At 42.1% G+C, this 27,588-nt stretch overlaps 1 protein-coding gene across 2 annotated transcripts in view; it reads left to right on the top strand.

Moving 5' to 3' along the window:
• RAI2 (retinoic acid induced 2) overlaps positions 1-27,588 on the top strand; it is a 426,024-nt gene that overhangs the window by 269,460 nt on the left and 128,976 nt on the right. For both annotated transcript variants that reach the window (XM_052663036.1, XM_052663037.1), the window contains exon 2: positions 3,688-3,738. In XM_052663036.1, coding sequence (XP_052518996.1) covers positions 3,706-3,738 — 33 coding nt within the window. In that variant the 5' untranslated portion in view covers positions 3,688-3,705. The remainder of the gene's footprint in view (positions 1-3,687; positions 3,739-27,588) is intronic.

Here is a 27,588-nt window from a genome sequence, read left to right on the forward strand (position 1 = left end):
AAATGGTTGTTCAGCAGCTAGTTGAGGAGGAGATGAGTGCATGTCCCACTCTCTGGTTTTCCTGGTGTCCTTTTAAGGAGAGGACAGGGCACAGAGAGAGACAGAGAAGACAGTGTGGCGATGGAAGCGAAGATGGGTGACGTATCTGTAAGGTAAGGGGCCCGGAGGACTGCTGGTGACCACCATGAAGCCAGGGACAGGCGAAGGAGAACCCTTCTGATGAGCCTCCAGAGGGAGCATGACCCTGCCCACACTGTGAGCTCAGACTTCTGATCTCCAGAACTGTGAAGGAACACAATTTCTGTTAGTATAAGTCACCCAGTTTGTAGTACTTTGTTGCGGCAGCTGTGGGAAATAAGTATATTTTCTTTCACTATCCACACGCTGTATCATTTGCAAATCCTTCTAGATCCCACAGCAGCAAGAAGAATCTTAGTGTTGTGGTTCAGTATAGTGATTCCAAAGCCAGGCTATTCGGGTTTGAGTCTTGACGCTACCGTTCGTTAGCTGTGTGACCTTGAGACGCACCCTACTGCTGCATCTCAGTTTTCCTGACCTGTAAAATGGGAGTTATATGAATGAATCCTGTTAAGGGCTTAGAATGGTGACTGGCACATAGGAAATGCTATCATGTATTTGTTTTAGGTGGAAAAGTCTATTGGGCTGAAATGGCCACATGGAAATGGGAATGGTTCCATAGAAGAAGTACTAGAACATGAGCTTGAACTTCAGAACTTGGGTAAGGCCAGTTCGAGGCCACCCAGGTGGGAGAAACAGAATGAGCAAAGGTTTGCTGGAGGTGTAAGGCCAGAGGGAGCAAGACTGTCTCACCTCTGTCTCTGGTGGTCAGTGGTGAATCTTACAGCATCTGCATCCACATGGGGTCAGTGAGGCTGCTTGCAGCTGGACCGTAGGGGTCACTGCCCAAGTTCCTAAGAGCTGAGGGGAGGCAATACCGTGGCACATCTGAAACCCATCCTCAGCACCTATGGGAAGCTCAGGATTTGAGCAACACTTCCCAAACTCGGATGGGGCCTGAGAGTCTGCATTTCTAACAAGCAGGGGATGCAGAGGCTTCTGATCTAAGGACCACCCTTGGCCTCCAAATCTTTGCTTATTCCAAATATGGTCCATGAGCTGGCAGCATCAGCATATCCTAGGAGCTGGTTCGAAATGCTGACTTTCTGATCCACCTCACCCTACCCCACCCCAAACCTACTGAATCAGATTCTGCATTTTAATCTGGTCCTCAGCTGATGAATTTGCCCATTAGCATGACCTCCCAGGTGGCACTAGTGGTAAAGAATCCACCTGCCAATGCAGGAGACATAAGAGATGTGCTTTTGATCCCTGGATTGGGAAGATCCCCTGGAGGAGGGCATGGCAACCCACTCCAGTATTCTTGCCTGGGAAATCCCATGGACAGAGGAGCCTACAGTCCATGGGGTTGCAAAGAATCAGAATGACTGCGGTGACTTAGCATGCATGCATACATCCTTTTGAGAAGCCAGATTAGAGGACTGGGGTGGGAATAGCCCAGCTTGCTAGAGGGAAGGACCTAGCCACCTCGGTTCTCAGACCCAGCTACACAGAAAATTCTTGAGGGCAGCTTTTAAAAATCCTGAGGTTCAGATCAGAGTGACTTCATTAAATCAAACCTCTGTGAGTGGGGCCCTGAGGAATGTTATTTTTCCAACTCCTTGTGTGATTTTAATGTGTGCTCAGGGTTTAAGAACCACTCGGCTAGGGAAAAACCCCTAAGCAGGGCTAGAAAGAAACTGAGGCCATGCAGAGTTCTTGCTGGGGTTCAAGGTCCTTTCCCCAGCAGAGCAGAACAGTTAAAGCAGTGGGTTCTAAAGCAACGAGGGCCTGCCTGGGTTCCGATCTTGCTCTGGGCCGCTTGCCAGCTATGTGATGGGCAAGGTACTTAACCTCTCTTTGCCTCTGTTTCTTTACAAAGAAGTGAAGTGGCGGGTTAGTCACTCATAGTAACTATGCCCCAGGGTATTCGTGAGGATCAAATGAGTTAGGATGTAAAGTGCTCATTACAGTGCTTGGCACACAGTCAGTGCTCTGGAAGTGTTTGTTTATTTAAATACACATTTTATTCTTTCTGATGAGGATCGGGGAAGGTTTTCTCACTTTCCTGTTGCCTTACCCCATCCTTGGTGCTAGGTTCTTGGGCAGCAGTCACATCTCTAATTAGGCGCTCAATAAATGTTTGAGGAATGCATGACTGAATGGTTACAATGCCCCCTTGTGTATTCAGTGAGAAGAAATAACAAAACATGCAGTTGGTTCTCCAGACTAGTACAGGTAGTGTGACCAACTGTTCCGGTTTACCCAGCAAAGAGAGGATTCCCTGGGCATGGGACTTATGGTCATAAGTCTGGTGAAGTTCCTGGAAAACTGGGACAAGTTGGTCATGCTTAGTATGACCATCCAAATGCCTCTTTCCTCAAAATACTGTTTCCAGGTAAGCGCACAGAGAGACACCCAAGGCTAACTCATTTATGTGCACACGACTAAGGCAATGGCAGTTCACTTCCTGGCCATGGTGTGTGTGTGTGCACGTGCGTGAGTGCATCCACATACACACATGTACACCAATAATAATAGTAGCCAGAATATAATAACAGTGTGACACATGTTATCTGCTGTGGTGAGCAGTTCACACACTTCAGAGGGAGCATCAGATGGCCTAGCTCAAATCCTGGTTATGCCACTTAATGGTTTTGTGACATTGAGCATGATTCTTAGCCTCTCTGTGCCTCAGTTTCTCCATTTGCAAAATGGAAACAGTAGTAAAAGTATGAAAGTGTTTGTTGCTCAGGCATGTCGTACTCTTTGCAGCGCTATGGACCGTAGCTCGCCAGGCTCCTCTGTCCATGGAATTCACCGGATAAGAATACTGGAATGGGTTGCTATTTCCTTCTCCAGGGGATCTTCCCAACCCAGAGATGGAACCCTGGTCTCCTCCATTGCAGACACATTGTTTACTGTCTGAGCCCTAAGAAAGCCCTAGAGACAGTAGTAGTACTCATTTTTCAGGGTTGTTAGAGTAGCAGTGTTCATCCATGTGGAGCATTTAACAGAGTGCTGGGCACCTCATAAATTTGTTTAATGTTAGAAATTACTATTAATATCGTAAGTAACATTACCAGGCAACCTGTGCCCCTCCTCTGCTTCCCTCCTTTCTCACTTCCCAGACGCCTCCCTTTGCTGTAAGCCCCCTGCCTCCTGCCTTTTGCTTCCTGTTCCTGCTCTCTTCTTTCCGCACTAGAGGGGCCATCAACAATTCTACCCTGCTTAGATGGACAGAACCCTCAGTCCATGCTCAGACACACAAACCGAGCACAGCTTTACGTTGTGTGCCGCTACAGCATTAGGCTTCCCAGGTGGCACTGGTGGCAAAGAACCCACCTGCCAATGCAGGAGACATGGGATGCGGGTTCAGTTCCTCAGTTGGGAAGATCCCCTGGAGAAGGGCATGGCAACCCACTCCAGTATTCTTGCCTGGAGAATGCCATGGACGGAGGAGCCTGGCAGGCTACAGTCCATGGGGTTGCAAAGAGTCAGACATGACCGAAGCGACTTAGCATACAGCATTGGATTATGAATCTGTGTTAAGCCGCATGAAATAAATACAGAAAATCAATACACCTATTTCTTTCCTTTGGTTGACAGATCAAAGCCAAGAGATAGATGGCAGTGGAGGTAAACTTCAGCACACATGTGGTAAGTTTTATCCCTACAACCTTAAAGACAACATGGAGAATCATAAGCTGATCGCTATTAAAATTAAGTTTGTAATGTTTAAAGAACAAGCAAGAGTGCTAGGTACATATGGGCTTCTGATAGAGCAGTAAGACATTTCTCAGTCTTATCCCATTCACTATTTCTCACTCATAATTTGGATGAAAGTATGCAAGCTACACATCAGATATGCAGGAGATTAGAGGAATGACAAATACTTTTAGAGGAGTGTAAGGACATGAAAATATCAGGGCCCCTGAAGCAATGGATAAGATATAAGCAAACGAAATTAACACTGATAAATGTAGGTCTTGTATGAGGGTCCAAATAAAACCCCATTTGAACATATATAAATTGATACATTATCACATATATCATGTAATTAAAACATTAATTTTGAGTTATTTATTGTATTACAATTATATTACTATAATATTAATATATTATTATATAATTATATAATGAATAATATAATTGCATATATTGCTAAGTTGCTTCAGTCATGTCCGACTCTGTGCAACCCCATAGACGGCAGCCTATCAGGCTCCGCCGTCCCTGGGATTCTCCAAGCAAGAACACTGGAGTGGGTTGCCATTTCCTTCTCCAATGCATGAAAGTGAAAAGTGAAAGTGAAGTCACTGAGTCACGTCCAATCTCAGCGACCCCATGGACTGCAACCTACCAGGCTCCTCCGTCCATGGGATTTTCCAGGCAAGAGTACTGGAGTGGGGTGCCATTGCCTTCTCCAATTGCATATATTACCATATATGTATAGCTTTTGATATTGCATATCCTTTGGACCCAGAAATTCTACTTCTAGGAATCTACCTAAAGAAAAATTATATGTGCACACAACCAAGGCAATGGCAGTTTGCTTCCTGGCCATGATGTGTATGTGTGTGTGTGTCTGTGGGTGGGTAGAGGGAATTGTAAAGAGAAAGCCTGGAGATAAAGTCAGTGTGGAACTAATAATAATATTAAAAAATTGGAGAACAGTCTAAATACATGTTAGTGGGGATTAGCAACTAAATTATTGTTAAATGTAAGCAAAACAAAATGAGGCAATTCTTAAAAATTGTACTTTACCAACCTTATTTCTCCAACTGGGATCCAAAAACCTTATGCATTGGAGTTTTCTGGGATACTGGTCAAACATACAGGTTCCTAGATCCTCCCCAGAATACTAGATAAGTATCTTTGGGGGAAGACAGGGAAATATATTTTTAACAAGTGCTCTCAGATAATTCTGATACACACTTAGAATTTGAGAATTACTGTATAAAAGAACATTTAATGGAATAGGGAAGTGTTTATGATATAATAAGTGACAAAACAAGTTCCAAACAAGATGATCCCTTTTAAGTAAAAATACTTATTTGTGCAGAAGAAATTATGGAAGGACAAAAGCCAAAATGATAGCCATGGTTAATTTAAGGTGATATAGCATTAATAGAAAGATGGCGTCCTGATGGAGAGTTCCACGTTATTCTGTACTTGTTATGTAATACTTGAAGTATTCCATGTGTAGAACTAAAATCCATCTAGATTAAAATAGTATTGGATGTAAGGACAATGGAAAGAAGGAGTCACAGATGGATCCAAAGTTTGGAAGACTGGTGATGTGTCAATGGAACAAGGACGTCGCAAAGAGAAGCTGGCTTAGGGAAGAAAGATGAGTTGATTTTGAACATGACAGATTTGAGGTACTGGTGGCACACCCAGCAGGAAACAATCAAGAGGCTGGCGGGATTCTGGGTGCAGACTTCAGGGGATCGAGTGGGGCTGGAGATGTAGATTTAAAGGCAACACAAGTTGTAGGGGTGTATTAATCAAGGAGGAAGACCAAGCAGAGATAGAAGTGGCTGAGATCAGCTCCCTAGGGAGTGCCTTTGATTCATGGGAAGGAAAGGGAGGAAAGCCAGTAAAGGAATAAAGGAGAACATGGTCTAAAAGGTAGAGGCTGAACCAGTAAGAGCCAATGTCACCAACCATCCCTCAGAGAAAAGAGTTTCAGGGAGGAGGAGAAGGTCAAAGAGGATGAAGGCAAAGAGTTGGCCACTGGTCTGGACAACCGGATGCTGGGGACCTTCGCCGAGTTGTTATGGAGACCGGGGGCATCTGTAGCCAGGTGGCGGGAGTTAAGGAACGATCGAGGAGTGAGGAAGGCCCGAGAGTTGGTGTGCTCACTGTGCATTTTTAGGGCACATAGGAGCCTCTCCCACTGTGGAGATATGATGCCATGGTTTCCGTGCTCCTTTCAAGATGAAGCTTGGACACTTTCCCCCAGCATTCTTTCCCTCAGAAAAACTGAACTGGAATTTGGGTTGTTTTTCCTTTCATGAAACTCATTTTGTGCAGTATAATTTTTGGGGAAAATAATTTGTATTTCCCTTCCCTGCATTTTTCCATCTTTCCCCACTTTTCTTTCTTGTCTTGGTAAAGGTTTGGGGCTGGACTAGAGTAGAACTTACTTCCATTTTCCTTCCTGGCACTTGTTTCTAAAAGCCTGGGTCCCTCTAGGGACTTGTAATGGTATCCTAGAGTCTGAGGCAAGAGAGAATATTCCTGTAACTTGGAACAGGAAAGATATCTGAAAACCTGGCAAGCTCAGGTCCCTGTAGTTTTCATCCTGACCGTACCAGGGGAGGAGGCTGATTTTAGACAATAGAGCTGAGGAGAGAGGACCAAGGCCTAGGCTTCCGGCCAACCAGGGATCCTCCAGTCCCCAGCACAGTCAAGAAGCTGCAGTCTGGGGAGCTGAAGGGGCCCTGTGGGCTGAGTCTGTGACATCTTGATGACACCTCTTTATCTCCCTGAGATTCAGAAGTGCACGCTGATGTCTTAGCGCTTCCTGAGACCCAGAACCTGGACACCCCTGCAGAGTTGGGGAGAGCACTCAAGAATGTCTGGGATTGTATTTCCTGCTTGGCAGGACCGGGCTGGTCTCTTTATTAGAAAATAAAGAGATGAAATGTTTCTTGCTTACCTGAGTTTGTGCCTGGAGATTTGTGTCTGCTACATAGGAAGAAATCAGGTTCACATCCTCAAGCAAGGTGAGTGCTTTCTTTACCTGGGACAAAAACCACCAAGGTGGTGGAATGGGGGGGTCTCCAGATGATGTGACAACTGGTGTATAGGCGGCCATCAGTCTGGTAGGATGTGTGAAGGATGGTAAAAAACAGTGATCCCATTGTCAGAGAGAATGGGTCCTAGTCCACCTCTGCTGCTTGAGCATCCCCCAACTTTGGCCATTTCATCTCCCTGGGCCTCAGTTTCCTCAGATGCAAAACAAAAGCATTAAATTCAGTGAATGCTAAGGCTCCTCCCACATTCTGAGAGACCTTTTGGCTTGGTTCTCTTTTTTCCTCAAGGTAAACTGAGTTTCTTACCTCTCTAAGAAACAAGGTGGGTTAAGCAACCCTATTGCCGCTGAGCTGCAGTCAGTGTAGCCTAGCACACGAGGAAAGCAGCAAACTGGGACACTTGGCGTAACTGAGGAGACTGCCAGTGTGTATTTTAATCTGCACAGCTCCAGGATTTCAGATATGCTGTATGAGGCCCTACACATGTAATTGAAGGGAGCAGAGGATGATGAAACTACCAAATGCGCTCTTTAAGGCTGGGCCATCCAGTGAAGATGGGTTTGCATACTAGTCTCAGAAGGCTAATTTATCACTCTGGAGAGCAATTTCTCATTAACACAATGTCAATACTGCTGGGGATTGGCTAGACCACCTTTGGAAGAGGTTAAATTACCTTTTAATCAGTGGATAGAAGAACAAAGCTTCTGTTCCATCATGGCATAGCAGCCTTGCTAATTTGACATCTTATAAAAGCCAAGGCAGTTCTAACTATACCGATGTGATATGACCAGGATTATTTCCAGAGAGGCGGAGGACAGAGAAGGAGAGTTCCTGTGGCTGTTATCCAAACTGGCATAATTGATGTGGGTGCAGTGGGTTAGAGCTAATGGTCTGGGTTTAATTATGGAGGCAGTGACACAAGGGCTTGAGGATGCTAGGGCACTAACCAGATGATGTACCACTTTCTCAGGATGCGCTTGCTGAATCAGGTCCATAGAGTGGCAAGGTGGTCTACATTCCACGTTTCCCCTGGGATTTGGGCTTGGTCCTCAAGAGGCGCAGGGCTATATTCATATGATGTATCTAGATTCACACTGAAATTCACACTGAAGAGGTCTCTTGGGAGAACAGTCACACAGGCCCCAGCTGAAAATGCTTTGAAATCTACTGCTCTAGGCATTCATTCCTCATTTAAACCAGGATCATTTGCTTTGAAACGTTGATATGTATGTAAACCTCATCAGCCACAGTGGCAAGATGGGACTTTTCATCTTTTTCTGATTCCTCAGAGCAATAAAACAACAAACAATTCTTTATCCACTAGCCTGAAAAATAAGGACAATAACTTGTCAAACTGCCCATCATCCACCATATCCATTATCAACTTTTAGCAATAGAAACTTCAGATCTCATCAGAACACTAGCTGCCCAGCCAGAGAGTACATTTCTCAGCCTCTGTGGCAGCAATGTGAGACCATGTGATTCAGTTTTAAAAAAGAAGAAAAGAACAGAAGTGATGTGTGTAATATCTGAGTCAGATGCTCTTAAAGGAAACTGCTCATCCTCCATTGAGTCTCTTCTCGTGGATAGGAATGAATTTGTGTTGGGTAGCAGTTCACTTTCAGTCTAAAAGATAAGAAAGACAGTGTTGGGGATAACAGAACAATAACAGAGAAAGAGCCTGGATCCTTAGATGACCTTGGGAAACAAAGTTATCCTACCTCCATCGACTGCCTACAAGCTTGGACGTTTATAGAGAGCCAGATCTTCTATCTTGTTTAAGCTGCTGCTATTTTGGTCTCTGTTACAATAAATACAGCAATTTACATGGGCAAGGGACCTTGAAGTTTGCAAAGCACTTTTGTATGTTTTATCTCTTAGCTTCACAAGACAAGCAAATAGAGTACACAGATGAGGCAGTGGTCAGAGCTTCTACTTGACAGGAGGGAAACTGAGGCTCAGAGAGGCCATACCTTTTGAATTCAGATATGCAGCCACATTTTAACCCAGGTGTTCTGGCTTCTTCTCCAGTGCTCCTTTTAGTATAATATTGCCTCTTGGTCCTTGGAAATCTTAAGACATAGTCTGATATGTGCATGAGAGGGGCATCTCTGTTTATTAAGACTCTTGCTCTTTGGATGGCTTAAGCATCCCCATCTAGCTCTTCTCCTCTCCTTTCCACCTCCTACGGATGATCCTACAAGCAACAAAAAAGCAACTCCATAAAACGGGGTTTTTAAAAATGGTTGATGGACTTGCTTAATATCAGAACTGCCAAGGTTCTAGGGGAAGGGGAGTTGCAGTGGGAGGAGTATTTTATTAACGACATTGTTTAGAATTGTCAGCACAGGGTAATAAAAAGCAGAACAACTTTTAGTCAGTTTTATTATTGTTTTTAAATTCTCTCCAGACAATGATCCCCCTATTACCTGTACCCCCTTTGTGCCTGCACCTTGTATGGACTTCTTCCGTCATCCCCTCTTTAGTATGCCACAAAATACTAGTAATGAAGGAAAGCAAAATCATAAAATGCAAAATCCAATGGACTCTTGCCGTGCTCTCTTTGATATGTATACATGTCCAGGAAATGGCTGGGGTGTTTGTACCAATTGTCGCCTATTACATTTAGAAAAGCTTCTGTAAAGAGAAGGAAAGCTTGTCTGTTTCCTTGGGTTTTTCCTACCCTCTTATTTCCATAGTTACAAGAGTTGGTTCTGTGCATTTTTTTTTTAAAGCTGGCATCTTGCCCAACTCAAATTTATTATAAAGGTTGGGAGGGACAGTTGAGATCTGCAGCTTGATTCCCCAGTAAGTTGACTGTTAAGAACGATAGCGTTGACAGCCGAGACAGCCTGCAGATGGGAGCGCAAGGCTGGAGATTCCCTTGTTTATTACGGAGCCACTGAATGACTCACTAGGTTGGGCTCTTCCTTGGAGGAACACAGAAAGATTAATGCCTGAGTGCCTAGGAGAAATGAGTGAAAAGTTTCTCTTCTCAAAGGCTTTACAGTAGGGTTGCCAGATTAAATATAGGACACCAGTTAAATGTGCATTTCAGATTAACAGCAAACACTTTTCTTGTGTGTAAATATGTCCCCAAATATTTCATGGGACACACTTATACTGAAAACACAGGTGCTCAGTTATATTTGCCTTTCAGATAAACAAGGAATAATGTTTAATAATAAACATGTCCCATGAAATATTTGGGACATGCTTATAATTAAATGTTATTTCTCATTTTTTTGGAATGGTAATGTTTTACAGGGAGATGGGAGGGAAGTTTAAGAGGGAGGGGCATATGTATACTTATGGCTGATTCACATTGTACGGCAGAAGCCAATACAACATGGTAAAACAATTATCCTCTGATTAAAAATAAATTTAAAAAAAGACATACAATAAAAAATGCTTGACAATTAATTATTCATTTCATTTTTACATTTAATTTCATGTAATATTGGAGTAGAGTTGATTTACAATTTTGTGTTAGTTTCAGGTGTATAACAAAGTGATTCTATTATGCATATACCCATTCACTTTCAGATTCTTTTCCATGAAATGCAGATTTTAACAGGGCATCCTATATTTTTATTTGCTAAGTCTGGTAGTCCTACTTAAAGAAATCTAGCGAGATTTTATTAAATGTTCTCTTTCAGTTTAGGAATAGCTAACACTGCTTTTCTCTTATAGGATTATATAGGCTGTTGGCTTTATTTTTTGCAGGGTGGAGACATACAGGGGAGAAGGTCAAAGGGAAAGAGACTGGGCTGGAGGACAGGAGAGGGTCTGAGTCTTGTTCTGCTAGCAAATGGCTGTGTGAGTTGAATAAGGCACTTCACCTGTCTGAGCCTTAGTGTCCTAAAAGGAGAATTCCTTCTAAGGATAAAATGATTCCATAGTCCTATGTCATTCCTTGTGTTATAAATATTATGATAGAATTCATTTTCCCAGGAAATGATACAGGTTGGTGCTGTCCAGTATAAGTAAAATGCATGTCACCTGTGTAATTTTAAATTTTCTAGTGGTCCCATTATAAAAGTAAAAATAAACAGGTGAAGCTAATAGTATATTTTATTTAACCAATTATATTAAATATTATCATTTTAATATGTAATCAATATTCAAATTAGTAATGAGATCATTTACATTATTTTTGTAGTAAGTCCTCAAAATCTGGTGTGAATCCTTACAGCACACCTCAGTGGAGACTAGCCACATTTAAAATACCAATAGCCACATGTGGTTACTGTACAACACAGGTATAGACTAAAAAAATAACTAGATAGATAAACAGATAAATAAATTTTAGCAAGTTAGACAAATTCAGAAGTGAGCAATCTGTAGTGGGTTATGGAGGTAACTTAGGCTATTGGGGAACATATTCATAAACTTTTAAAAATTAATATACAGTTGATCCTGATAATTCATGGATTCTATATTTGTGAAATCACCTACTCACTAAAATTTGTGACCTCCCAGTGAATACTTGTGACACTTTTGTGGCTACTCATGATGAGCATGGCAATGTGCACAGGATAAAACAATTGAGTTGTCCAGAGTACACGTACCCAGCTGAGGTGGAACAAGAGAGGAAACTCTGCCTTCTTGTAGTAACTCTCATACTACAAACAAGTGTCCTTTTTATGATCTGTTTCATGCCAAATTTTTGTGCCTTTTGTGAGTGATTTCACTGTTGAAAATGCCCCCCAAACATAGTGGTGAAGTGCTGGCAAGTGCTTCTAAGTGCAAGTTGGCTGTGGAGAAAATACATGTATTAAACGAACTTTGTTCAGAAATGAGTTAGAGTGCTGTTTGTCCCACGTATTTACTATTCATGACTCAACTGTATGCTAAATGAAGTGTCCTTAGACAGAAACACATGTAAGACAAGGTTATATATTGATCCAAAAATGTGGCCAGAGGCTCTCAGCTGCGGCTGATGGTTCAATATGCACCTATTCAGTGCCCGTGGAGATGTTGTAAAACACAGCTATCACAAATAGTAAGAGTCGACTATACTCTATTGTTTAGAATAGTTTTAGATTCACGGAAAATTTGAGCAGATGGTACAAAGGTTTCCCATACACCCACCTCCTGCACCCAGTCTCCTCTGTTACTGACACTAGTGTGGCACCGCTGTTACAACTGGGTGACCCAGGTGGCTCAGGCGTAAAGACTCCATCTTCAACAGAAGATGCAGGGTTCAATCCCTGGGTTGGGAAAATTCCCCGGAGGAGGGCATGGCAACCCACTCCAGTATTCTGGCCTGGAAAATCCCATGGACAGAGGAGCTTGGCAAGCTATGGTCCATGGGGTTGCAAAGTCTGACATGACTGAAGCAAGTGGGCACAGATACATTTGTTTCAATTAATGAATGGATATTAATACATCATTATGAACTAAAGACCATACACTGGATAGGTGCCTTCAGATTTCCTTTGCTTTTGCTTGATGCCCTATCTCTGGCTATCAGGATAACATGTAGTTACCACATCTCTCTGGGTTCTTCTAGGCTGTGCTGGTTTCTCAGATGTCGCTTGTTTTTTATGACCCTGACAGTTTTGAGCGGGACTGGTGGTATTTAGTTGGATGCACCCCCCCCACACACACACACATACATTGAGATATGGCTGATATTTTTCTCATGATCGGGCTGGAGTTATGGGTTTGAGGAGGAAGACCATGGTAATAAAGTGCTATTTTCATGATATCTTATCAACAGTATATGCTATCAACATGATTTATCGCTGTTGACATTGTCCTTGATTAGTTGGCTGGAGTTGTTTTCAGAGCCTCTCTACCTTAAAGCTTGTGTTTTCCCCCTTTCTATACTGATCTCTTTAGAAGGAAGTCACTCTGCACAGCTCACACCTAAGGAGTGGGGAGTGAGGCTCCCCCTCCTTTAGGGAGAGTATCTACATAATTTATTTGAAATTCTTCATAGCAAACCTATCTGTTCTCCTCCATTTATCGAGCTATTCAATCATTTATTTGTATCAGTAGGGTTTTGGGGATATGTATTTTACATTTTGGATTATAATCCCATACTACTTCATGTATTTTGTTGCTCAAATTATTCCAACTTTGGCCACTGGGAGCTTTTTCACTTGACTGCTGTGACCCTTTGACATAACCCCATCGGGGTGTGTGTGTGTTTGTGTGTGTGTGTGTGTGTGTGTGTGTGTGTGAGCACTTCCTTACTTTTTGGCTCTACAAGATACCCAGACTCATATTGTGTGTTTCCTGTCCCAGCCTTAGAGTCTGCCATTTCTCCCAAGAGCCCTGGTTCCTTTTATTGGAGAATAGTGTTAGAAACCAAGATCTAGTCACTAGGCTTTGTTGTTACTGGGGTGTTGTTTCTTTGGGGCCCTCTCAGCAGACAGAGCAATGTGTATACTAACCCATGTGTACATACATATCTATGAATATTTATTTATATATCTATCAGTATCTATATTAAGCTAAACATGAATTTGTATTGATGTCTCCATCAGTGGATCATTCTAGCCTCCTCCCCTTGCTGATCTGTAAATTTGTACTCCAACAGTGGGAAACCTGGCTCCTGCCATCTGCCATCCATTTACTTAATTGTTCAGTTCCAGTGAACATATATAGAAGTATTAGCCAGACATGAATATCATAGGCTTTTATGAAGCACATTTATTTCCACTATGAAAACAGTACATGTTTAACAAAGAAAATTTGAAAACTAGATACAGATTGGGAGAGAACATCAAGAGTAGGCTCCCACACCCAGACACAACCTTTGATGATATTTAGGCTTATTTCCTTTCTCACTGGTCGTTAATTCAGTCAAACTCTCCCCACACTCCCTAAAGTTGCTGTCTGCTGATGTCGTCATGTGTTCACAGGCTGTCACTAGCTACTGAAATGAGAGGAGAGATAGCTTTTGGGGCACCAAGCACAGAGATCTCAGGAGAATTCGTGATTCTAGATGGTTTAACTATAAAGTGAGAAGTGAGCAGAAGATGAGAACAGAAAATGTAATGTGGCATGTAGAGGAAAGAAATAGGGGAAGTTTGAGTGGAGGTAAGGCCAGCATGGGATGGTTTCTCCGACAGGCTTTGACTTAGCTAAGCAACATAAAAGCTTCTTGATGTTTTAGCACAAAACAAAGCAAAAAACCAGATGCTCTCTTACTGCATGGCCTTGTATATGACACTTGACCGCTCTGGGGTTTAGTTTATGCAAAATGATGATGTTAGCCCAATTGTTTCAAAAGTGTCTTCTATGATCCTATGACCTATGAACTATAGAATGGTAATGAGCACTTCCAGAGCCCTCAGAAAAGCCTCCTGTTACATATCTTGATCAGGCTGGTGGTTACACAGATGTGTTTACTTTGTGAAAATTCTCTGAGCTGTACACTGACAATTTGTGCACTGTCTTTATGCATGTTATTCTTCAATTTTAAAAGTTTCTGAAGGAAAATAAAAAAACCTGTCATGTGATCCACTCTTATTCAAATAGGGAGCCTCACATAGCTGTTTAGAGTCCAAGAGTCATAGAAATGGCAGAGTCCAGAGATGGCAGCCAGGAAACCATGTGCTGCCAATGAAGAGGGCGCACAACTCCATTCCAGCTCCCACAAGGCCACCTGTACACCTTCCTTCAAGGTGTGACTGCAAGATCAAGATCACTGTGACTTTCATTTAATTTCTCAGTTCCTCCATCCATAAGACCAAGATGATAATAATAATGCCTATTTCTTAGCATTTTGTGGAGATTAAATAAGTCAAAACATATAAAGTGTTTAGAATACTGCCCCCCACCTACTGAGTGCTCAGTAAACATTCGTTAAATTGATGGTGAAGATGATGATAATTTTCACAAGTGTTCTTAAGCCCACATGACCCCAGGCAACCAGAGTGACTCTGTTGCTTTCAAACAAGAGTCTAGTTATTTTAACTGGCATTTGAATTCCAAAGTGTGTGGATTAAAATTAATTCCATGCTGGCCTTATTTCCACTCAGACTTCTCTCCCAAATACAGTCCAGCATCCTCTCTGGAAGCTCTGTAAGGCGGGCCTCAAGAGGGCCTCTAAAGCGGTGGATTATTTCATGTCATGGCTATTAGTGGTTTCGCCATCATATGAAGGGAGCCTGTGGAGAGCCAGAAGCACAGAAGCTTTACAACAAGGCTGATTTGAGCAGTGAAGAAGAAAGACATGCTAGGTATACAGATGTGAACTTGAAATGCAAAAATAAGTTTTAAGATGAATGGTAAACTGAAAATGTGTGCTCAATCGATATAGCATTCTTGTTTTTAATTTAAGTGTAGTTAGCTTACAGGATTATATTATTAGGGCTTCCCCAGTGACACAGTGGTAAAGAATCTACCTGCAATGCAGGAGATGTGGGTTCAATCCCTGGGTCAGGAAGATCCCCCAGAGACGGAAATAGTATTCTTGCCTGGGAAATCCCATGAACAGAGGAGCCTGGAGGGCTATAGTCCATGGGTTCACAAAGAGTCGGACACAACTTAGTGACTAAACCACCAACTCTACCACCACCATTACATTATTCAAGTATATAACATAGTGATTCAATATTTTTATACGTTTGAAAATAGTCACCATTATCAGTCTAGTTACCATCTGTTGCCATACAAAGTTATTATAATATTATTGACCATATCCTCTGTGCTGTATATTATATCCCATGACTTATTTATTTTATAACTGGAAGTTTGTATCTCTTAATCTCACTCACCTATTTCATTCCTCCTCCCAACCCCTTCCCTCTGGCAACCACTTGTTTGTTTTCTGTACCTATGACTCTATTTTTGTTTTGTTATGTTTGTTCATTTTTTTAAACATTTCATATATAAACAAAATCATTCAGTATTGTCTTTTTCCATCTGATTTCTTTCATCTAGCATAATGTCTTCTTAGTCAATCCATGTTGTCCTAAATGACAAGAAATTATTCTTTTTATGGCCAAGTAATACTCCATTGTGTGTTTTTGTATGTGTACAAAACACACACACACAAACATCTTTCTTATCCATTTATCTAATGATGGGCACTTAGGTTGCTTCCATATCTTGGCTACCGTAAGTAATGCTGCAATAAACAGGGGTACATATGATATAGAATTCTAATATATGTCCTCCTCCACTGAAACCCTGACATCTTGAAACTTGCCAAAATGCCAAGTTGCCAGGACCTCTGGGAGAAGATAATTGTCTTAGCCTAGGTTCTTCCGGAGGCTGACTCTGAAACAGAGACTCAAGCATGCAAAGCTGGTTGGAGAGTTGGTCTGAGGAAACACAGTAGGGGAGCAGGAAAGTGAAACAAGGAAGCAAAGGCTGCCAGTAAAGAGTGTGGTATCAAGCCAGTTATCACTGTGGGTAACAATTACCCAGCACTTCCGGCCTGCCACAGGGAGGGCAGTGCAGACTTCAGGGGCCAGTAAAGCAAAGAAATGCAGGTTCTGGCAAGTGGAAGTCAGGCTGGAATGCACTGAAGTGGTAAGGACCAGGGGACACAGGCCAAACCCTGGCAGTGTCTGCTACAATAGCCCAGGCCTTATTTGAAGTTGTGGCCACGTCTGCATTTCTGGGGATCAGGTGATTGCCTTACAAGCCATACTGACAACCCGCGATTTGTCATTTTGCAAATCATTTGGGTTGAGACAAATGTGATGGTTCTCCTAAAATGGTAATTGCGTTTTCCTGGAAACCAACCCAGGTTTGTTTATATGCCACTTGGATGTTGCAGCACATAGCACATGCAGATCTTGAACATCTTGAAAAAGCAGTGCAGGGACCCAGCACAAGTCTGTTCACAGACCGGCCCAGAGGACACCAAATGGTATGTTATTTCCTCCTCTCAACTGCATGTCACCAACAAAGGAACCCTACATGCTGGAAGCAATGCTTTTTGGAGATCTCTCAGCAGGCTACAGACGTGAGATTTCTGTCAGTGACAGGTCTGGCATCCTTTCTGCAGTGTGTCAGTGGCACGGATGAATACTCAGGATGGGGAAGGTTGCTATTTTAATTTACATGCTATTGCTACCCGTTTTGGCTGGCTTACCCAGAATGCCCCAGATACCTATTTGAATGGGAAGTGTTCCATATTTGTACAGACAGACCATCTTGTGGAAATTGGTGTTTTGTCACTCTCCTGAACAGTGTGAAGTTAGGAAAATGGCTTGTGTATCTTGTTTGTGTTATAGAATTCTGGCATTTTTTCCCTCCCTGTCTTTCTTCCTTATCAGCATCTTTCTCAAGGGAGCTGAGAAAAGCCAAAAGGATCCTTTTTACCATTTTTTTCAAAACCATCCAAAATGGAAAATACCACCTTCTGTTACACACCTTAATTATTATTTCAGTTTTGTTTTTGAGAATGTCTTCTTTTTATTTTTCTCTTGGAATATTGATAAAATAAACAAAAGTTATCCTTTGTCCAAAGCCCAATGTGATGGTCTGATTTGCTTGAGATATTTACTCTTAGAAGCCATATAATTTCTTTTATAGTCTCTTATTTTTGTTACATATTCCTATGAATTATTGAATTATCTCATTTTTATATATGAATTTTGTTTATAGAACACTCAAATTGCTGTATATAATATATATGCATATTTAAAATGATAAAGAGAAGCATTCAAAACCCAAAAAGAGTCTCATATAATTGCAGTGATATAATATAATGCAATAGAAGTGCAATTTATCCCAAGGACATCTTTGGCAGAATGCAAAGGTCACTGTTTTCTGACCCTAATTTTCAAGCTACTGTCTGACATTTACATTGTATATCATTAAGAGCATACACAAGTATATCATGTCTTTTGGGGACTAATTTTACATAAATTATGTGTCTTTATGATTTCTTTGCATGATGGGGTAGTCAGTCTACATTAGGAATGTCACATAGATCATCCTCTAACCCCCCTTTCACCCCCATCACAAGAATGTCGGAAGTAAATCAGAATAAAGAGACTGGAGAGTTCTTCTGACATTCTAAAAAGAATCAACAGCAGACTCCTTCCAACACTAAGACAGACTAAAACCTCTCTCCTATTACCAACACATACTAATGCTGTAAAAACATATCTGCAGAATTTAAATACATATATGAGCTCAGAAAAGGATAAAAGGGCAATCTCCAAATGCCAGGGAAGAAAGGAATCATGAGCAATAAGGCCAAACAGCCACCACGGCCAACTGCAAAGATTTCACTCCCGCATACAGGCTCCAGAGACTGGAACTGGTGTTCTAATACGTATATGGTATAGGAAAAAAGGTTCCAGACCTTGATAATGCAAGGGGGCTGCCATCCAGGTCCTGAAAAGTGGACTGGGAATCTTGCTAGGGAAGCAACCCCAGGCAAGGGAAGTTACAACGGCTCTTGAGGGGAAAGAAGTCATCTACAGAAAAAAACCCAGGACTGCACCCTCCTCAATGCTGAATTCACATTCAAAGAACCTATATGTCAAGAGGAAACCCAAGCCAAACAACTAACATCAGAACATATCTAGAACCTTTGAAGCCTCCAGAATTCTGAACTGAAACAAAAGCAAACCGGTCCACAGGTCCATTCTAGTGGCTAGTCCATTCTAGTCCACCTAGTGGCTCACAGAACTCCAGAGGAAAAAACAACCTGCTAAAGAGAAATTGACAATAAAAGTTTATAGATGTATATAGAATAATGCACCCATTGTGAGGGACAGTTAGAAAACTCAGCAAACAAGAGAATTAGCACCATGAATTAGATATAATGCATTAATCTTAAAGACACCATAAAATAAATTTATTTTAAATAGTTGAAGACATAAAAGAAATCAACATGAAAGCCCAAAATAATATCAAAAAATGACCAGAGAGATTTGAATGAGAACCAAGGAGAGTTTCTAGTAACGAAAAATAGAGACACAAAAATTAGTCAACAGGTTAAACAGTGGTCTAGACGATGATAAGGGGAGAATTAGTAAGTTAAGGACTTCCCTGGTGGCTCAGACAGTAAAGTATCTGCCTACAATGTGGGAGATCCAGGTTCAATCCCTAGGTCGGGAAGATCTCCTGGAGAATGAAATGGCAACCCACTCCAGTATTCTTGCCCAGAAAATCCACTGGATGGAGGAACCTGGTAGGCTACAGTCCATGGGGTCACAAAGAGTCAGACACGACTGAACGACTTCACTTTCCTTTCCTTTAGTGAGTTAAATGATATGTGTGAGGAAATTACCCAAAATGTGGCACAGAGTCAGGGGAGAGAGACAGAAAAAAAGAGAGGTGGAGAGAAAGAAATGAACTATGACAGTAAATTAGAGAAAGTTCCAACAAATGTCTAATCAAAGTTGCAGAATGAAAGATTAAAAGGAAATGGAAGGGAAACATTATCCCAAGAGATAATGGCAGAAAATTTTCTAGGACTAAAAAAAGATGTGCGTTTTTAGACTAAAAGAATATCATGTCCCAAATAAGATTAAAAAAAAAATCCACACATAGAAAACTGCAAAACTACAGAGCATTCCAACAAAGGAAAAAATTCTCAAAAGAAACCAGAGAGGGATAAACAAATAGCCTGCAAAGGAACCATGCAGGTTATAATTCAGTCACATGACCAGACCTAACTGCAGTAGAAACTGTGTTCAAAAAGAGACTTTGGGAGACCAGACACCATCTCTACCTTGTATACATGTGGCCCTCTGTATCCATGAGTTTTGAATTTTTAGATTCAACCACCTGTGGATGAAAAAATTATTTGAAAAAAAATTCCAGAAAGTTCCAAAAAGCAAAACTTGTGCCCTGGCAACTGTTTAATAGCATTTACATTTTATTTACAACTATTTACATAATATTTGCATTGTATTAGGTATTATATGTAATCTAAAGATGATCTAAAGTATATGCGAGAATGTGCCTAAATTATATGGAAATACTGAGCCGCTTTATATAAGATACTTGAACAGCCATGGATTTTGGTATCTATGGGGTTCCTGGAACCAGTCCCCTGCAGATACTGAGGGCTGACTTAATTATCACCTTCTGAGTGTTGAATTCAGACCTATGGAAGAAGGGAGGAAAAAGGGTGCTCTTGGGAAATGAAGCCTCTCCAACTATCCTCAAATCATGAGAATCACTACACAAATCACAGGAGCTTTCTTTTGGCTTTACTGTTGTAAGTGGTGGTGAAGGAATTCTCTCACCCAGATTGAACATAACATGTTCTAGAAATGAATCTTGTCCAACTTGAGCTCGCAGAGAAAGCTGAAAAGTTGGGTTTGTTTCACAAACATTGAGCTGAGCCCCAGGCCAATGCCCCCAAAGTAATCAGTGTCTCATTTGTGTGTGACACACAACAGAAACTCAGCCAAAGCCTACTGAACACATTCATTGATTCTTACATTTAACAAATATTTACTGAATGGTTACACTGAGCTGTTATTCTAGATCTGTCCTGTCCAGTACAATAGCCATGTGGCTATTAAACTAACTAAAATTAGAAACTTAGTTCCTCAGTCACACCAACCACATTTCAAGTGTTCAACAGATACATGTGGCTGGTGGCTATCACATTGGACAGCACAGATATAGAATACTTCCATTGTCACAGAAAGTTCTATTGGAGAGTACTGTTCTAGATGCTGGAGATACAGTAGTGTACACAAGAAACACACTTTCTGTCTTCATGAAACCTAAATACTCTATCAGAATGTAATAAGTTTACGGTGAAGAATTAAGCAACAATGGAAAATAGGGAGTAGGAATGAAGATGTGGAGGGGAAGTAGTTATAATTTAAAATACAATAATGTGGGAAGCTCTTACTGAGAGAGAGAAACTGTATTAGTTAACATAATGCTAGCTGATAAAACACATAAGCCCTCAAATCTCAGTGGTGAAACACAATAGTATATTTCTTGCTCCAGTCAAGGGCTCTAGGGAGAGACTGTGGAATCAGATGGAATCTGTTCAATGTGGTCATTCAGGGCCACAGGCTAACAAAGGATCTACCATCCACAATACAGAGCTTCCACAGTTGCCCTGGGCATTACCCTCAACTCAGTGGATGGGAAAAGAGAAAGAATGGAGTGTTGTTGAAGAGGTTTCTGTGGTCTGTGGGTCAGGCCTGGAAATGGTGTAATCATTTTCACTGGCATTCACTTGGCCAAAACGTAACCACAGGTAGGGTGACCATCTGTAGCAGTTTGATCATTACTGAAAGTATTCCTGCAATATGGGGCTTTCAGTACTCAAATTCCAGGCATACTAGGATGAGTTGGTCACCTTAGTGCATATCCTTACCTAGATGCAACAGAAACTATACCACTTTCTACACTATGGAAGGGGAGTATGAATTTTGGTGAGCAGCTAATGTCTGCCATAGTAACGTTTCCCTCAAAGAACTGAGGAAGTCAGCATGCAGATCTGGGAGGAGGAGAGAAGAATATTTTAGCCAGAAGGGACAGCAAATGCAAAGGCCCTAAGGGAGTGTATCTGGCACAGAAGATGGGAAGTAAAGCAAAGAGGGCTGGTATAGCTGGAATAGAGTAGATGAGGTGGAATATCCCAGGGTATTCTTCCAAGTGCACATTCATCCACCAGTAACCCTCTTGAGATGTGATTGTTCACTTCCATCCAGTTAGCTGTAATTTGTTTATAAGGAAATGATGTAGATCTTAGGTAACTCCTTTGCTGAAATCCAGATACACAGTATATGACCTTTTCTTGTTTAACAGTTTGACAGCCCTACCAATAAAACGAACTGGTAATGAACTAACAAAATTTAAGTTTCAAGGCCCGCCACCTGCACACCCTAGCAGTGTGTTCAGATGGCATGTATTTTTGCAAGATTTGCAAAAGTAAGATGTTCTGATCACAGTTGGTTAAGTCCTCAGTCTCAAGTTCTTCCCCTTCATGGATCACAGCCTTGCCATGGTGAAGGGGCTTGCATAATTTAATGAATCTATGAGCCATGCCACACAGGGTCACCCAAGATGGTTGGACATAGTGAAGAGTTCTGACAAGACATGGCCCGCTGAAGGAAATGGCAAACTACCTCAGTATTCTTACCTAGAGAACTCCATGAACAGTATGAAAAAGCAAAAGGATATGACACCCACAGAGCTGCCATCACCCCCCCACCCCTCAGGTTGGAAGGTATCCAATACGCTACTGGGGAAGAGCAGAGGGCAATTAATAATAGCTCCAGTAAGAATGAAGAGGCTGGGCCAAGGTGAAAACGATGCTCAGTTATGGATGTGTCTGGTTGTTAGAACTGGACATGGAACTACCGTCTGGTTCAAAATTGGGAAAACAATACAACAAGGCTGTATATTGTCACCCTGCTTATTTAACTTATGTGCAGAGTATGGAGGCTTCCCTGATATCTCAGTTGGTAAAGAATCCACCTGCAATGCAGGAGACTCCTGAGTTTGATTCCTGGATCGGGAAGATCCACTGGCGAAGGGATAGGCTACCCATTCCAGTATTCTGGCCTGGAGAATTACATGGACTGTACAGTTCATGTGGTCGCAAAGAGTCAGACATGTCTGAGTGACTTTCACTTCACTTCACTTCGTGCAGAGTACATCATGTGAAATGTCGGGCTGGATGAAACACAAGCTGGAATCAAGATTGCTGGGAGAAATAGCAACAACTTCAGATTTGCAGATGATACCATTCTAATGATAAAAATCAAAGAGGAACTAAAGAGCCTCTTGATGAGGGTAAAAGAGAAGAGTGAAAAAGCTGGCTTGAAATGTAACATTAAAAAAACTAAGATCATAGCACCTGATCCCATCACTTTGTGGCAAACAGAAGGGGAAAGAGTGGAAACTGACAGATTTTATTTTTTCTTTGGCTCCAAAATCACTGTAGAAGGTGACTGCAGCCACGAACTTAAAAGATGCTTGCTCCTTGGAAGAAAAGCTATGACAAACCTGGGCAGCGTATTAGAGAGCAGAGACATCACTTTGGTGCCAAAAGTCCACATAGTCAAAGCTATGGTTTTTACAGTAGTCATGTATGCATATGAGAGTTGGGCCATAAAGAAGGCTGAGTGCCGAAAAATTGATGCTTTCAAATTGTGGTCCTGGAAAAGACTCTTGAGACGCCCTTGGACAGCAAGGAGATCAAACCAGTCCATCCTAAAGGAAATCAACCCTGAATATTTATTGGAAGGACTGATGCTGAAACTGAAGCTCAATACTTTGGCCTCATGCAAAGAACCAACTCACTGGAAAAGACTCCAAAGCTGGGAAAGATTGAGGGCAAGAGGAGAAGGGGGTGGCAGAGGATGAGATGGTTAGATAGCATCACTGACTCAATGGACTTGATTTTAAGCAAACTCCAGGAGATAGTGAAGTATAGAGGAGCCTGGCTGCACTCCATGGGGTCAGACATGACTTAGTGACTGAACAGCAACAACTCAAGTTCTTACTTCCCCTCATACTTCCCTTCAAGTCTGGTTGTCTTGAAGTGGCCATCTACATTTTTGAAATCAGGCTGAAGGTAATTTGAGTTGGGATTACACTTAGTGTACTCTTCAGTTCAGTTCAGTTGCTCAGTCGTGTCCGACTCTTTGTGACCCCATGGACTGTAGCACACCAGCCTTCCCTGTCCATCACCAACTCCTGAAGCTCACTCAAACTCCTGTCCATTGAGTCAGTGATGCCATCCAACCATTGCATCCTCTGTTGTCCCCATCTCCTCCTGCCTTCAATCTTTCCCAGCATCGGGGTCTTTTCTAATGAGTCAGTTCTTCACATCAGGTGGCCAAAGTATTGGAATTTCAGCTTCAGCATCAGTTCTTCCAATGAATATTCAGGACTGATTTCCTTTAGGATGGACCAGTTGGATCTCCTTGCAGTCCAAGGGACTCTCAAGAGTCTCCTCCAGCACCACAGTTCAAAAGCATCAATTCTTTGGCACTCAGCTTTCTTTATAGTCCAACTCTCACATCCGTACATGACCACTGGAGAAACCATAGCTTTGACTGACTGACCTTTGTTGGTAAAGTAATGTCTTTGCTTTTTAATATGCTGTCTAGATTGGTCGTAAAGGAGCAAGCGTCTTTTAATTTCATGGCTGCAATCACCATCTGCAGTGATTTGGAGCCCCCCAAAAATAGTCTCCCACTGTTTCCATTGTTTCCCCATCTATATGCCATGAAGTGATGGGACCAGACCAGATGCCATGATCTTAGTTTTCTGAATGTTGAGTTTTAAGCCAACTTTTTCACTCTCCTCTTTCACTTTCATCTAGAGGCTCTTTAATTCTTCTTCGCTTTCTGCCATAAGGGTGGTTTCATCTGGGTATCTGAGGTTGTTATTTCTCTCGGCAATCTTGATTCCCGTTTGTGCTTCAACCAGACCACCATTTTGCATGATGTACTCTGCATATAAGTTAAATAAGCAGGGTGGCAATATACAGCCTTGATGGACTCCTTCCCTCCCACTAAGTGTACTCTTAGTGGGAGGTATTTATGTGGGTTCACAGTGACTTGGGTGTTTAGTTTATTGCTAGCCATTCCATAAGATTGAATCTGGAATCCTTCTGCTACCCACTGTGCCAACACATGCAGTGTTGTGACATGAAGATTCAAGATGCATATAACTCCTGGCCATATAGACATATCAGTTGGACCTACAGCACCTAGTACCAGAGATATGTGAGTAGTGGACAAGAAAGAAGGTTTGGAAACTTTCATAGCTTGATGCTGTAGAAGAGTCTTCCCATCAACAGACACAAGTGGAGGATTCCATTCTCACTGATGCCTAAACAAAATAGGAGTTCTTCTGACAGTAATATACTGGATGTGCTGGTTGAATAGTGTCCCCCTGATCTCGTGTCTACCAGGAAACTCAAAATGTGACCTTATTTGGAAATAGAGTCCTTGCAGTGTAATTAAGATGAGGTCATACTGGATTAAAGTGTGCCCTACGGCCAATGGCTGGTGTCCTTAAAAGAAAAGGAGAGAGACTCAGAGACACACAGAGAAGAAGGCCATGTGAAGACAAAAGCAGAGGTTGGAGTGATACTGCCACAGGCCAAGAAACACCAGGAGCCATGGGGAGCTGGAATAGGCAAGGAAGGATTCTCCCCTACCATCTTGGGAGGGAGCATAGTCCTGCTGACACCTGATTTTGGACTTCTGGCCAAATTTCTGTTGTTTTAAGTCACCCAGGGGATTGTAATTCATTAGGAAATGAATAGACTTAATAAATGCAACATTTGCAATTGTAAGCACATGATGTGTCTTTTTTTCTTTTATTAATTGGAAGAAATAGAAATAGAATTCCTGTGCATATTTGCACAAGCTTGTAGCAATACTCTAAGGAATAAACATGTTATGAGTTGCATGTTATATACATCCCAGATATCAGTAACAAAAAGGCATATTTCAATTGGCCATGACGAAAGTAATACTGAATTATTTCTATTATTTCTATAGAAAATGATATTATAAAGTTGTCACATGAATATGTGATCAAAGAGAATCCAGCACAAAATGTGAAGAAAAAATATTATAGATATATTTCAAGAAGTTCAGTTCAGTCGCTCAGTCGTGTCCGACTATTTGCAACCCCATGAATTGCAGCACGCCAGGCCTCCCTGTCCATCACCAACTCCCGGAGTTCACTCAGACTCACATCCATCGAGTCAGTGATGCCATCCAGCCATCTCATCCTCTGCCGTCCCCTTCTCCTCCTGCCCCCAATCCCTCCCAGCATCAGAGGTTTTCCAATGAATCAATTCTTCGCATGAGGTGGCCAAAGTATTGGAGTTTCAGCTTCAACATCAGTCCTTCCAAAGAACACCCAGGACTGATCTCCTTCAGAATGGACTGGTTGGATCTCCTTGCAGTCCAAGGGACTCTCGAGAGTCTTCTCCAACACCACAGTTCAAAAGCATCAATTCTTCAGCGCTCAGGTTTCTTGACAGTCCAACTCTCACATCCATACATGACCAGTGGGAAAAACATAGCCTTAATTAATATTTGATTTTTGTTTAGTATATTTATTACCTTTTTAAATTTATAATTTGTTGCAAGTTTTGTTCTCTTTCCAAGTATATATTTATGTTTGTACCTAATTTTGCATTTGCTATTTTGTATGCTTTTTAAACCATCTTCCCTCACCAAATTATATAAAGCTTCAGCCCCGCTCCCCAAAAATCTGGTCTGTCCTTGGGCATGAAAAACTGACTCCAGTTTTTGCATCAGCATCTGTTCACAGCATGGTTTTCAGAAGTCTACTAGCAATTTAAGCCTTCTGGAAGCTTATATCCTAAGCGAACCCAGTAATCTCTAGATTTACAACTATCCTGCACAAAAAGGATTTTCATGAGATCGTGTAAACAGCTCGAAAATTGCTTGGACTTCTTGTGGTTTCTGAACAGCAGTTCAAATGGCATCTTGGGTGGGACAAAAGTTTGGTGTTCCAGACTATCCTTTGTGCTGCAGAACATTTGACATCCTTGATCCTCTGCCCACTAGATGACAGCAACAGGCTCCATCTTTGACAATAAGAATCATCCTCAAACATCTCCAAATTTCCCCTGGGCTTCTTGTGGGCAAGAAGTATTGGCCCCATTGAGAACCTCCGGATGGTAGATAGCCCTGAGATATTTTTGTAAATCCCATTTTATCCAGTTTAAAATCAAATGAGATTAAATCCAACTTAGAATTTAATATAAGGGCAAGACCTCTTGCTCTGTATCTCACTCAGGGGGCAGACCCTTTCCAGCATTTCCAAAGCAGCCCCACTCCCCTACAAGTGAAGCCCGGGAAGCCTCTTGGAAAGACTCCCCAGATGTATGATTCTGACATCTACTGAAATTTGAGAACACTGGTTCTAGAATTATGGTGATTTCCTCCCCCCAGGGGACACTTGGCAATGTCTTGAGACATTTTTGATGTTGACAACAGGGGAGATGGTACTAATGGCATCTAGTGGGTCGAGACCAGGGATGGCATGGAACACCCTACAGTGCACAGGACAGGCCCCTACAACAGAGAAGGAGCAGGCTGCAAATGTCAGTACTGCCGAGGTTGAGAAGTCCCGATCTAGACATTAGGTGGGTCCCTGAAATAGTCTATCTAAGTCCCACTGTAATAAATCAAGTTGTATTTTGACAGCATTGAGAGACTTGGGTCCACCAAACTCTCTGGCTTTCAACCAGCTGACTTGCCTGGGAACCGTAAGCGGCGTGCCTGGGGCATTCCCACCATGCTCTGAATTGTTGGGAGCCCTTCTCAGATCCAACAGGGTTGGTCTAAGCCCTCAGTGGGTTCTGGTCTTGCTTAGCCTCTCTAGGTAATTTTGCCACAGCCACACTCTAAGTACTCAGCTGCTGCTGCTGCTGCTGCTGCTGCTGCTGCTAAGTCGCTTCAGTCATGTCCGACTCTGTGCGACCCCATAGATGGCAGCCCACCAGGCTCCCCCGTCCCTGGGATTCTCCAGGCAAGAACACTGGAGTGGGTTGCCATTGCCTTCTCCAATACATGAAAGTGAAAAGTAAAAGTGAAGTCGCTCAGTCGTGTCTGACTCTTTGCGACCCCATGGACTGCAGCCTACCAGGCTCCTCTGTCCATGGGATTTTCCAGGCAAGAGTACTGGAGTGGGGTGACATTGCCTTCTCCGAAGTACTCAGCAGACCATCTTGTTTGGCATTCAGGAATCTTCCATTTCCCAGCCTACTGTGCAGTTAGCTTGGGGGCCATATGACCTAGTACTGGCCCATGAAATGTGGGTAGAAGTGGCACATGGACTT

This window comes from Budorcas taxicolor, chromosome X, assembly GCF_023091745.1.
Source record: "Budorcas taxicolor isolate Tak-1 chromosome X, Takin1.1, whole genome shotgun sequence".
NCBI classification, from domain to species: domain Eukaryota; kingdom Metazoa; phylum Chordata; class Mammalia; order Artiodactyla; family Bovidae; genus Budorcas; species Budorcas taxicolor.